At 40.4% G+C, this 13567-nt stretch overlaps 2 protein-coding genes across 7 annotated transcripts in view; one reads left to right on the top strand and one right to left on the bottom strand.

Annotated features, from left to right (window-relative positions):
- The window catches only part of NDUFAF5 (NADH:ubiquinone oxidoreductase complex assembly factor 5), a 37307-nt gene extending 35661 nt beyond the window's left edge, over positions 1 to 1646 (bottom strand). For all 6 annotated transcript variants that reach the window (XR_007515373.1, XR_007515374.1, XR_007515375.1 and 3 more), the window contains exon 1: positions 1402 to 1646. Coding sequence is in view for 2 of the 6 variants with exons in the window: in XM_049868972.1 (XP_049724929.1) it covers positions 1402 to 1623 (222 nt within the window). In the remaining 4 variants the exon portion in view is untranslated. The remainder of the gene's footprint in view (positions 1 to 1401) is intronic.
- A 92-nt stretch (positions 1647 to 1738) lies between these two features.
- ESF1 (ESF1 nucleolar pre-rRNA processing protein homolog) overlaps positions 1739 to 13567 on the top strand; it is a 78640-nt gene continuing 66811 nt past the window's right edge. Inside the window, exons 1-4 of the mRNA XM_049868956.1 lie at positions 1739 to 1844; positions 3137 to 3819; positions 10398 to 10741; positions 11472 to 11585. Coding sequence (XP_049724913.1) covers positions 3180 to 3819; positions 10398 to 10741; positions 11472 to 11585 — 1098 coding nt within the window. The 5' untranslated portion in view covers positions 1739 to 1844; positions 3137 to 3179. The remainder of the gene's footprint in view (positions 1845 to 3136; positions 3820 to 10397; positions 10742 to 11471; positions 11586 to 13567) is intronic.

Below are 13567 nucleotides of genomic sequence, written 5' to 3'. Positions count from 1 at the left end.
CTGAGACCAGAAAAACTAGATGGTGCCCAGCCAGCACTGCCGACAGCTGACTGGGATCAAAACAGAGGATCCCAGACAGAGTGGGATGAAAACTGTAGAACAAAAATCAAATTCACAAAAAAGACCAGACTTACTGGTCTGACAAGGACTAGAGGAACCTTGGAGACTATGGCCCACGACACCCTTCTGAACTGGAACTGAAGCCATTCCCAGAGACCACCCTTCAACCAAACCACAGACAGGCCCACAAAATAAACAATAATACCCAAGAGCAACGTACTCTTACATGAGATCAAAAGGGCAACATTTGCCCAAAAGCAAAGATGAGAAGACAGGAAGGGGTAGGAAACCAAGACAAATGGAAACAGAAAACCTAGGATGGAAATGGGGAGAGTGCTGACACATGGTGGGGAATGACAACAATGTCAGGGAACAAAATCAATTTGCTCCATAAATTTACACCTAATGCACAATAAAAATTCAAAAAAAAATACAAATGAAAACGATGTGTACTTTTGAATTTTCTAGTCTTTTCTAGTAGCTACTTTTAAAAACATAAAGGGAAAAATTAGTTTGAATAATATATTTCATTTAACCCAATATATCAAAAATTTGATTATTTCATCAAGGAATCAATATAAAATAGAGATATTTTACATGATTTTTTTCCTCACTGAAATTCAGTGTGTATTTTACACCTAAAGTGCATCTCGATTGGACTAGCGACATTTCAAGCGTTTCAAAAGCCACATGCGGCCAGGGCTACCCTAATGGATGGACAGCACACAGAGTACAAAGCCCTTACCTTATGAGGCCCTAATGACTTGGGCCCTCCTGACTACCTCTCCCACTCACTAGAGCTCTAAGCTCCACCGTCGCTGAAGACTCAACAAGGTCCCTTTGGCCTCAGGCACCTTGCACTTGTCCTTCCCTTTGCCTCCCTCAGCTTGACTACGAAATTCTTCATCGGGTCTCCTGCCCAGCGGCCATTCCTGACCACAACAGTCATCATCATTTAACTTTTTTTTTTTTTAATTTTCCTGACCTAACTGAAATCGCCGTATTGGTTAATTTGTTTCTTGCCTAGGGTCTGTTTCGCCCGCTCCGCCCCCATCCCACCTCCCTCGAAGAACGCAAGCCTTATGAGAACCGCGTTCTTGCTCTGCCCTGGTCACAGCTGTACCTCAAGCGATATTTGCTGAGTGAATGAATGAACGAACGAATGAATGAGTAAAACACTCCGAACACCCGAGCCCCACCCTCCCGTGATTAGAGCAGAGGCCCAGGGAGGCAGGGCGGCTGCCCAAGGTCACACAGCAAGACGGGGTCAGGGCCCGGCCCCAGCTCCCGGATCCGCAGCCCGGCCTCGGCGCCGCCCTTCCCCGACCCCCGCGCTCTCACCTCCTCCTTCAGGTAGTCATACTTCTTCGGCTCGGGCTGCTGAGCGGCCCAGTTCTTCTGTTTCCTCTTCAAATTCCGGTCGAAAATATTCAGAGCTCTAGGCGAGGCACCACCCGGGGGAAAGACGCCAGAAGCCACCTCCCTGCGGCTGAGGTTTCCCGCGAAGACCCCCGCCGCCCGAGGCCGCCGCCACAGGCGCCAGAGCTGCTCGAGTCGCAGCATCTTTAACTGTGACGCCACTAGCCGGCGCGCTTCGGTCGCGCGCATGCGCCACCGCTGCTTTAGCGGCTACTGTATAGATCTTCGCGGAAGGAATAGCGAAGTAGTTTTGGCCTTGCTCGCGTGCCGTTACGGCCGAGTGCCGCGGAGGATTGTGGGTGTGGGTCTCGTGTGAGACGCACCGAAGGCGCCGCGAATCTGTGTGGGTTGCTGAGCCCAAGGAGGTAGGTAGAGAGGGAAGAGCCAGTCTCTGACAGGCTATCCTTCGGTTTCTTCAGTGGTGGACCCTTTCCTCCTGGCCTTTCTGGCCTCGTTTTTCAGACTTCCTTGATCCTCCTCAATGGTCGCTTTCTCTAGGGGCCTCAGCCAAATAGCTGCAGGGCAAGGGGACACTCGGTTCATTACTCAGCCTGAGGCACCGGTAGAAGGGCAGGGTGGGCTAAGGAGATGACGGTGGGCGTAGGAGCTAAGTCTGATCTCTTTCCCTTCTGTTCGAATATCTGACCTTTCATTCTAAACATTTACACGTGTTATCTTTATTAATTGGATAAGATGATGTCCACGTCGGAAGGCTGTCTCGGAGGGTTAAATAATACATCTAAAGCTCTCAGAACAGTAGCTGGCATGTAAGAGCTCGCCGTTATTAATATCAGTATTATTTTTGTTTAGCTGTGTAAATGCGTCTTTGAAACCTAGTTAAGGCATTAAAGAAATTGTTTTAAGAAAAAAGTACAGCTTTGTAGTCAAGCCGTGTTTTTGAAACATTAAAACAAAGCATAACTATTCTCTTTGATCGGTCACTATTTACTTTTAAAACTCACTTTTGGCATTTACCAAAAATCAAATCCAGAGATGCTAAACCATTGGTCAGTTTTTTCAAGGGGCCAATGCTGATTTGTATGTGTGTATCTATCTATTCTGATGTAATAATCTAATGTAAGATGTTATAGAAAAACTGTGATTTTTTTTTTGACTGGAGTGAGACTTTACCTGGTTCTTGAAGGATAGTAGGATTTAAAGAGGGAAGTTTGTGAGCTAAACCTGAAGTGATTTGGATCTGTTTATGAAGTAGTTAGGAGACTGGCTTTGTAAAACTAGAGGCTGTTGGGAGTAGCAGGAGGTAAGGATTGACAGTGAGAATGGGACCAGAATGCAGAGAAATAAGGGAGACAAACTAAGGCTTGGAAGTCTTTTAATTACTTTAGCTTTTAACTTACAACACAAACAGGAATACATATAGAAGTTTTAAATGAGTGCCATTGGTTAGTAGGCATTTACCACAACATAAAACTCTGAAATTCTGCTTGGCTTTGACTTATATTTATCTCCAAATGTTTTCAAATGAAAAGATAGTTTGAATATGGTTTTTTCTACATGTAACCCAGAGCAAGTAGAGAAAATGAAATAAGACTTGTTACCTTCATTTAACTTATAGCATATTGTGAATTAATATTTTTCCAAATATTTAATTAGATCCATAACTCTTCATTATTGTAACATTTGTTTTATTTTTTAGTATTTGGTTTCTTCAAGCATTTGTCCAGTCCAGAAGTTTAAAAATGGCATCTAAACAAGAAATAATGAGTGATCAGCGGTTTAGACGGGTTACAAAGGACCCGAGATTTTGGGAAATGCCAGAAAAGGATAGAAAAGTCAAAATTGACAAGAGATTTCGAGCCATGTTTCATGACAAAAAGTTCAAGTTGAATTACGCTGTGGATAAAAGAGGGCGCCCCATCACCCACAGTACTACAGAGGACTTGAAACGTTACTACGACCTTTCGGATTCTGATTCAGATCTCTCTGATGAAGATAGCGAAGCCCTGAACCAAAAGAAAATGAAGAAGAAAAAACCCCAGACTAAAACAGGAATAGATTCAAAAAGTCTAGTCGAGAAAAAGAAAGAAACTGAAAAAATTAATCAAAAGGTTGCTGAAAGTAAAAATGAATTAGATAATTCTGAAATAATTCAGAAAGCAAAAATGTCCTTCAAATCTAAGAAGCTGGATTCAAAAATAAGTCCTAAGAAGGATAGCAAAGAATTTACACAGAAAGGTACAAAAGAGAAAAAAGAAGTTGTTCAACATAGTACAGACTACGTTCCTAAAGGAAAACTAAAGGTAGTTGACTCCGACATCACTAAAGTTGTGAAATCACCAAAGGTCGAGTGTTCTGAGACAAGAAGAGAAGTACAATCAGGTTGGTTGGAAAGAATTAGGGATGCTTTATTTTTTATGCTGATTTTTAAAATACAAATATACCTTAATAAGTATTTTCATGGTATGATGCCTGCTGCTGGTGAGTCAATTCCGACTCATAATGACCCTATAGGACAGGGTAGAATTGTCCCGTAGGGTTCCCAAGGCTGTAATTTTTATGGAAGCAGACTGCCACAGCTTTCACCTGTGGAGCAGCTGGTGGATTCCAACGCCAGCTTTCCAGTTAGCAGCTGAGTGCTTTTACCACTGTGCCACCAGTATAATGAGAATGGTCAAATGTTTATTTGGAAGTACAGAGCAATGAAAAAAAAACTATGAAATGATTATTAATTTTTGATTTGGTTCTGTAATGGCTAGAAGACAGGCAAATGAAGGTTTGAGGCTAAATAATGACTTGGATTTGTAGTGGGCACTAATGAGAGCCATATTTTATAACTAGAGAAGGTGTTATATGCTATCATTGCGTGATGAGCAGTATGTCTGAAGCAGGTAAGTAGAGTTGATTATGTATGCGTTCCTTTATTTTCTCAACAAATACATATTTAGTAAACAATAGTGGCAGATAGGAAACTTTGGTGGCATAGCAGCGAAGTGCTATGGCTGCTAACCAAAAGGTTGGCAGTTCAAATCTACCAGGCACTCCTTGGAAACTATGGGGCAGTTCTACTATGTCCTGTAGGGTCGCTATGAGTCAGAATCGACTGGACAGCAATGGGTTTTTTGGTTTTCTTTTTTAGTGACAGATAGGAGCCCGGGTGGCACAGTGGTTAAGCGTTAGGCTGCTAACGAAAAGATTGGCAGTTTGAATCTACCGTATGGGGCATTTCTACTCTGCCCTGTAGGAGTGCTGTGAGTCGGAATCGACTCCACAGCGATGGGTTTGGTTTTTTTTGTTTATTGGCAGAGAGGAGCCCTGGTGGTGCAGTGGTTAAGGGTTCAGCTGCAAACCAAAAGGCCAGCAGTTTGAATCTACCAGCCACCCCTTGGGAACTCTATGGGGCAGTTCTACTCTATCCTGTAGGGTTGCTATGAGTCGGAATTGACTTTATGGCAGCAGGTTTGGTTTTGGCAGACAGAACATGAGTAAGGCATGGTCCCCTATCTCAGAGCTACTGCTAGCTTATATGATGCCTTTGAGCAAATTAGAAAAGACATCCCCCTCTGAACACACAGAGCTCCCAGGGTTCAGTTTGGTGAGGTAACAGATTCTCTGAGTGAAGCAACAGATTCCTTTCCCCTGGGTGGAGAGTACCCCCCTTCCCTCCCTCTTCCCCTCATAGCTTTTTTGCAAATAACAGTCTGCTAAACTCTATACAGTGGCCCTAGACTAAAGCAGGCATGTCTAATAGAAATCTGTAATTTTGAATTCTTTGGTAGCCACGTTAAAAAAGTAAAAAGAAACAGATGAAATTAATTTTAATAGTATATTTTATTTAACTTAGTATGTAAGAAATATACCATTTCAACATGTAATCAACACTTAAAAATTCAGTGGAATATTTTACTTTTTCTTTTATACTAATTCTTCAAAATCTGGTGTGTTTTACACTTACAGCACATTGCAGTTTGAACTAGCTCTGTTTCAGGTACTCAATAGCCACACGTGTCTGTGGGCTTCCGTTTGAACAACACAGATCTAAAATAGAAAAAGAAATTAGTCAACGGTAATACAAAATAGAATAATAGTAAGTGCCATAAAAGACATTCAGCAAAAGACGATGAGAATTCAAAAGAAAAGGCCACTTGAAATGTGTAATCAGAAAAAAATCGTAGAAGCACTATTTTGATTGAGATTTGGAAAAATTAAATTTGGGGATGAGAACATTCTACATGGAAAGACCTTAAGCAAAGACAGGGTTGGGCATGTCAGAAGACATTGGTAGTCCTGTTTAATGAGTTAAGTCTCTGAAGGGGTGAGTGGATGATAGAGCGAGAAATGGTTGTTTGGAGCTACACTCTAGTTCATGTTTACATAATTAACATTAAAATTTTGTGTCATCTCTGGCAGCAGTAAATTTTGAGTGTCGGTGTTGCTGATAATTGATGTTATAAAGAAGAATTAGTTGTTCAGATGACCCCGACAAATTGCCTGTAATCACAGGACCGTAGGAGAATAAGTGTCATGAAAAGGCAGAGAAAATTCTTGACAGATCACATTGGGAAGGTAGGAAATATCAGGCAGTACCCAGAATTGTAGGTGGCAGGAACTAGGGGTTTAAGGATGGGATCCCATTCCATTTGTAGTGGAGCCAGGCAGCAAACTGAGGTATGAGGAGAATGGATAGGAGTCTGTTTACTAAAATTGGAAAATAAGGTCAGGGTGGGACCAGCAGTTAGATCAGTTTAAAGTTGAGTTTGTTAGCTAAGTAGTTTAGAGTCCTTTAAGTTCACTTAATTTAGGACACTGGATTAATGTGACACATTCATATAAGCCTCTAGATTGATTTTACAGAATTTTTTCACATATCTTTTCTCATTAATTTTCTTAATAACCCCGAGAAATCAGGATATATTTCTCAGGAAGCAAGGCTAAAGTGACTTGGGTGAGGACACACAGAGCTGGAAGTGTAAGTCAAGCCTTCTGATTCTTCCCACCCTACCATGTTGCTGGTGGTAACTTATGTTGGTTTCAGAGCCTAGAAAACGCATCTGTAAGTGGCGATTAAGTGACTCCTCGTAGGACCATCTTTAGTTTATTATCTACAGTTTTCATTCCAGCAACTACGGCGTGCGAGGGACTTTCTAAGTGTTGCAGGATAAAAGTAATGTGAGGAGTTGCAGTTTGGTATGTGTTATTTTTAAATGTTCAAGCCCAGCACACCTAGACTCCTAAGAATTTATTCTAAATATATAATTGGACATATGTACAAAGGATGTGTCTTGCAGTATTGTTTTAAAAAAATAAGAAAAAAAAATGGTAACCTAAATCATTAGGAGTCTGATTAATTAAATTACGATATCCAAACATGCCTGTGATATACAAAGTTTTAAAACATAGGTTATAAAATAACATAAATGATGTGACTTAATTGTATTAAAAAAAAATTAGTCTATCATAGAAAAGCATTTAGCCAATTATGTACCAAAATGTTAATAATAGTTACCTGTAGATGAAAAATTACTAGTTACCTTTACTTTCTTTAAATTTTATTTAAATGGGATCATACAATATTTGTACTTTGTTGAGCATAATGTTTTCAGGTTCATCCATGTCATAGCATGTATCAGAACTTTATTTCTCTTTATGACTAAAATTCCATTGTACATATATATTTACCACGTTTTATTTATCTATTCATCTGTTAATGGACACTTGAATTGTTTGTACCTTTTGGCTATTGTGAGTAATGCTGCAATTGATGGACAAGTGTCTGTTTGGGCATATACCTAGGGGTGGAATTGCTGGGTCGTATGGTAATTTTATGCTTAATATTTCGAGGAACTATTTTCCACAGTGGCTATACGATTTTACATTCTCATCAGCTATGGATGAAGGTTCCAGTTTCTCCACATTGTTGCCAACACTTATTGTTTTCTGTTTTTCTAATTATAGTCAGATTTTTAAAATATTAAGTTTATGTATGTATTTCAACACCTTTGAAAACCGTCCCATCATGTCTGCGACTTCAGGAATATTGCTTAGAACAAAGCCTTTTTTTTTTAAAGTCAATTAAAAGAAAAATATAGGTGGTATGCAGAAGTCATGAAAATAGTATGATAATGACTGAAGCTTGAGAAATATTGCAGTAGTACATGCATCTAGGTCCTTGAGGTGTTATTTCTGAGCACTGTGTTGCTTAAGAATGAACTCTGCTGCTTACCTCAGGATAGCTTTCTTTCACTGTTACGGTGGTGACTTCCTGATTCCATATACAGAGCTTATGGTAATGCCACCTCTTGTCTTTGTCGCATTTAATAGCTAGTTATTTTTATTATTTCCTACTCCCTTGTGGTACTAAAATAAAAGTCTATGTTCTGTCTTTCCACCTGACAAAACTTTCATTCGCTTAGTCTCAGGTCAAATGACATCTTTGTGAAGCCTCCCCTGTTATTAATACCTCTCTGTGGTCTCCTGATGCTTTAGAACACAGATTTCTAAATCAGTGAACAGTTTCCTTTTGTTTTAGAACCTCCACGACCATGGGATCATGTTACAAAACATCCCTCTTTCCCTAGCTCAGTGCTTGCTTTGTACATAGTAGATACTCAGTAACAGTTCCTCCATGCTTCATAGGTTTATGAAATCAAGAGAAACTAGGTTCCAATTTCTTTCCAAGTCTTAAGCCTTTAGATTTGTTTTTAATTCTCCAAGCTTAGATCCTGTGAACAAGCAGAGCGTAAGCACTGTCTAAAGATGGATAACTCACACATGAATTACTCACAAATTTTATCTCAGCCCAGGCTTCTCTGAGTCGTAGACTTGTATTACCATACCATTATCAGTTGACATGGAGTCATTTCCAACTCATGGAGACCCCATGTCTGTCAGAGTATAATTGTGCTCCATAGAGTTTTCAGTAGCTGATTTTTCAGAAGTAGATTGCCAGGCCTTTCTTTTGAGGGACTGCTGCATTGACTCGAACCACCAGTCTTGTGGTTAGCAACTGAGTACATTAATCAAAAGTTTGTACCACTCAGGGACTCCATAAACTCAAATAGCTAACTGCTTTCTTGATCTCTCCAAAAAACCAAACTTGTTGCCATTGAGTCAATTCCAATTCATAGTGACCCTATAGGACAGAGTAGAACTGCCCCACAGGGTTTCCAAGGCTGTAATCTTTACGGAAACAGACTGCCACATCTTTCTACCTCGGAGCGGCTGGTGAGTTCGAACCACCAACCTTTTGGTTAGCAGCCAAGGACTTAACCACTGCACTGCCAGGACAACTCAAAAACTCAAACCCACTGCCATTGAGTCGATTCCTATTCACAGCAACCCTATAGGACGGAGTGGAACTGCCCCATAGAGTTTCCAAGGAGCACCTGGTGGGTTTGAACTGCCGACCTTTTGGTTAGTAGCTATAGCACTTAACCACTGTGCCACCAGGGTTTCCAGATGACTCAAAACAAAGACACTTTAAAGTCAACATGTCCAAATCAGAATAAATGATCTTCGTCAACCAAAGTTTCTTTTCCAGTGCTCACTATCTGTGCAAACCAAGAAGTTAGCCTTTATCCTTGGTACTTCCAAAACTTCTATTCCACCAGATCAAGTGGCCCCTCATCGCTGATTACTGTTGGTTTTACCTCCTACTTGATTCTGAAATCCATTCACTCCTCTTTGTCTTTACTGTCACCAGCCTAGCCAGTGCTACCTTCATGTCCTGCCTGGAGCACTGGGTTACCTTTCTCATTGGTTTATGCACATCCACTTTTGACTCCCTCCAGTCAGTTTTCTGCAGTGTAGTCAAAGTGATCTCGCCAATATGCAAGTTTCATAATTTCCCTCTGGGAACATGTCAGTGGCTTTTATGGCTTTTTTAAGCTTTCTACATGCTTTTTGAATAATGTAGTTATGACTCAAAACAAAGACACTTTAAAGTCGACATGTCCAAATCAGAATAAATGATCTTCGTCAACCAAACAAAAAGTTTCTTTTCCAGTGCTCCCTATCTGTGCAAGCCAAGAAGTTAGCCTTTATCCTTGGCCCTACCAAGTCTCCAGCTTCATTTCTTACTGGACTTCTTGCTATCAGCAATCCAGTATGCTTACCAGACGTTTTCCTATAAGCAGATCTTTATCAATGCTTTCTTGCTGTTTGGAACAAATTTCCCTCCATTAATCTAACTTTGACTGCTTAACTCTTCTTTAAAGTAGCAACTCAGTTATCACTCACTCAGTTATCATAAACCCCTTTTATGTGTTCTCCTGGGACTATTCCTTCTTAGCACTTGTCCGAGTTTTAATTTTCGTTTTCCTCTTCAGTTGAAGTTCAGTGAGGGCAGTTGTTGGTTCTTTTGCCTGCCATTATATTTTGCACACCTAGTACTCCATAGAAGCCCTGTGGCACAGTGGTTAAGAGCTTGGCTGCTAACCAAAAGATCCGCAGTTTGAATCCACCAGCCACTCCTTGGAAACCCTGTGGGGCAATTCTATTCTGTCCTATAGGGTTGCTATCAGTCGGAATCGACCCAATGCCAGTGGGTTAGTACTCCATAAATATTAATTGAATGAATATGTAGATCTACTTACATGACCTGGTTATATTTAAGGTTTCTACTAAGTGATTTGGGAACCCTGCTGGCGTAGTGGTTAGGAGCTACGGCTGCTAGCCAAGAGGCTGGTAGTTCGAATCTACCAGGCTCTCCGTGGAAACCCTATGGGACAGTTCTACCCTGTCCTTTAGGGTCACTATGAGCCAGAATCGACTCGACGGCAGCGTGTTTGGTTTTTGGTATTACGTAATTCAGTTAGGCATGAATTTCACTGAAATTTTCATTTACTCTTTTTTATTACATATTTTTTACTGGATTTGATGTTAAAATAATTTTTATTCAATTTAATTCAACGTTTGCATTTTCTTGATCCTCCTTTGTAATAATCCACCAATAATGGCAGGAGGAAATGGTTGTGCAGACACAGCAGGTGGCACAGTGTTGGATGGAGATTCTCTGGAGGAACTTTCAGAAGATGCTAATGAAATGGGGGACGACGAAGAATCCGAAGATGAAACTAAAGGGGTTGGTAGAGCTTCGGATGATGACGATGATGACGAGAGTGAAGATGATGAAGATGAGGATGGTGAAGATGATGAAAGTGACAGTGGTCCTGATCTTGCCAGGGGTAAGGGAAATGTAGAAACTAGTTCTGAAGATGAAGAAGATGAAGATTTACTTCCAGAGGAGCTTGGTTTTGAGCATGCTTGGAGAGAATTAGATAAAGACGCTCCCCGGGCTAATGAGGTGAGCTTTGAATAAATAAGACTATTTGTGAAGAAAATAGTACAAGTAGCTTGTTTGAGTGGTAGGGTTACTGTCATTAAATTAAGTGAGAAAAACATTACTGCTAAGTAATACTCTTGATTATGATGATGATTAAAATTTCTTGCTTTGGAATATATCTGTATAAATTAGAAGTTGTCCAGATAAGGAAAAAGTTCTACATAAATAAAAGTCACAAGCAATTTTTTTAAAAGTACTTTCCTGCCATACTTATTAGAAGTGCTACATGACAACACACTCAACTTGCCTGCTCTTGCATGATTGACAAAATGGCTTAACAGACTTTATAGTTTAAAAATCAGCTCATGATTGTGTCCTAATTCAAGAACTAAGAAAGTAAAAGAAAATGTTGATGATTTTAGTATAGTTTGACTCGTTTGAAGTTCTCTTTTACGTATTGAAACCACTTAGACAACTACTATATTAATTTCAGCATTTGGGAGCTAAAGGCATTCCAGTTTTAGTGTGTTTATTAGGCACTGGCTATGATATAGATGGAAACCCTGGTGGTGTAGTAGTTAAGAGCTCGGCTGCTAACCAAAAGGTTGGCAGTTCAAATCCACTAGGTGCTCCTTGGAAACCCTATGGGGCAGTTCTACTCTGTCTTGTAGGGTCGCTGTGAGTCAGAATCAACTCAACAGCAATGAGTTTGGTATGATATAGATTGTGTAATATTTTTCTCATTTTGCAGGTTACACACCGATTAGCAGTTTGCAACATGGACTGGGATAGATTAAAGGCAAAAGATTTGCTGGCTCTGTTCAGTTCATTTAAACCTAAAGGAGGTGTTGTATTTTCTGTAAAGGTGAGAACTGATTTCATTTTGGACTAAGTACTAAACGTTTTTTATGTTTAATCTGATTTTTTTTAAGTCATAAGTTAGTTTTCTTTTATGAAAATCATCTGGAAATTGTCCAGTACAACTAGGCACGAAATATGACATATGTGTATATATTAGAAAGAAAGAGGCAAAATTATTACTATTAATCCAAAGAAGTCAGTTGAAAAACTACTGTAATATAAGTTCAGTAAAAGAGTGGAGTGTAGGATAACTATAAAAAAAAAAAAAAGGATTCCTCATTACCAGCATTAGCCAATTAAGAAAAAAAGTCCTGTTTATACCAGTAACAAAACATGTGAAATCCTTAGGAATTACCTTACTAAACATATGTGACCTATGGAAAGCAAACTATAACTCTTGATAAATTTAAGAAACTTAAAATTTTGAGATGTAACCTTATTTCTAGAGAGCCAGCGAGTGTAGTCAGTCATTCGCTGGGTAACATCTGTTGGGGCAGTGTCCAACCACATTTAAGTCTGTACGTTTTTGTTTTTTTTTTTTAAGCAAGAGCAACGTTTCTTTTGTTTATTATTTCCCATTAATGGTTTTAAAGACCCCCAAACTCCCAGAGGATATGAGTGGGGGGGCTCTAGGGCGCATCCCAATCGCCCCAGGGCCTCCTCCTCCTCTGCTGCTCCCCCCGCCGCCGCCAGCTTCATTCAGCTGCCCTCCTGGCTTCATTCAGCCGCCCAGCAGCAGTACAGCCTTTCACTTCCCGCACAGTGCGGCTGCCTGGGCTCCTGTGCTCCTGCTGTGGGCGCTAATGGGGAAGCCTGCTGGGCCGGGGTATTCACGGGCTCCCGGCTCCTGGCACCAGGTGGCAGCACCTGCATAGCATCAGGAAGCAGTCTCACACCTGTTCCCCGCTACCACGTCTCTGGGCTCCCCCTCATGTCATGAATCCCCACCCCTCCTGCCTGCCCTGTTGCTGGATGCTTGCAAAGTCCCCATCTGCTACTGACACAGCCCGGCCCAGCCATACACCTAACAAGACCGGCCTCCTGTATCCAGTGGATACAGCTCTCGGTCTTTGTCCTGTGGGCTCCTGTAAACTTTTAATGTGTTAGACTTTACAGGATTTAACTACAGGGCCTGCCTGTATGTAATATGTTCACACAAAGGCCAAATCGAATAACATCCTAATACGCAGAACTATCATGAACGTTATGCAACACATACCTGTTGTTAAGAATCCAGACTTTGGAATTTGATAGACCTGGATTCTAGTGCTATGTGATCTTGGGCACTTCCTTAGTTAATCTCTTAAATGTGCTTACTCGTTGGACAAGTGAATGTAACAATAGTACTTCCTAGGGTAGCTTGTAAGGATTATGTGAGTATTTAGTACACTGCCTAAAACAGCTCCCAGTTATTATTATTCTCTTTAAATTTTTAAAGATATTATTTGTACAGTTTTAGTGTAGTTTAAATCAAAATTACAGTTCAGGTGGTAGTTAAGAAAAAGGATACCAGTAATCATCTAAAAGAATAAAAAGTGAGAGTAGCTAATAAAGTTTAAAAACACACCTATGAAGACTTACCCTACTAGTTACAATGTCTAAATATTTTATGAAGCTACAGGTGTTAACAGGTTTTAGTGAAAATAGAGGGTACATTTAGGAAACAGAAAAAATATCCAGAAGAATTTATATGATAATTTAGATCAAAATTAGCTTCTTGAATACATGATATTGAGATAAGTGGACCAATCTTTGGATAGAGAACTTAGTTCAGATCCTTACCTCGTAATGTGATTAGTAGTTGTCGTTGAGTTGATTCCTACCTGTGGAGATCCTATGTGTGCAGAGTAGAATAGCTCCGTAGGGTTTTCAAGGCTGTGACCTTCCTGAAGCATATCAACAGACCTGTCTCCCAAGGAGCCTCTAGGTGGGTTCGAACTGCAAACCTTTCAGCTGTTAGTCACACTTCGTAATAATCAACAATAA

Source organism: Elephas maximus, chromosome 25, assembly GCF_024166365.1.
Source record: "Elephas maximus indicus isolate mEleMax1 chromosome 25, mEleMax1 primary haplotype, whole genome shotgun sequence".
Classification (NCBI taxonomy): domain Eukaryota; kingdom Metazoa; phylum Chordata; class Mammalia; order Proboscidea; family Elephantidae; genus Elephas; species Elephas maximus.
Note: the sequence above shows the minus strand (reverse complement) of the source record. Positions and strands in the feature narration are given on the sequence as shown.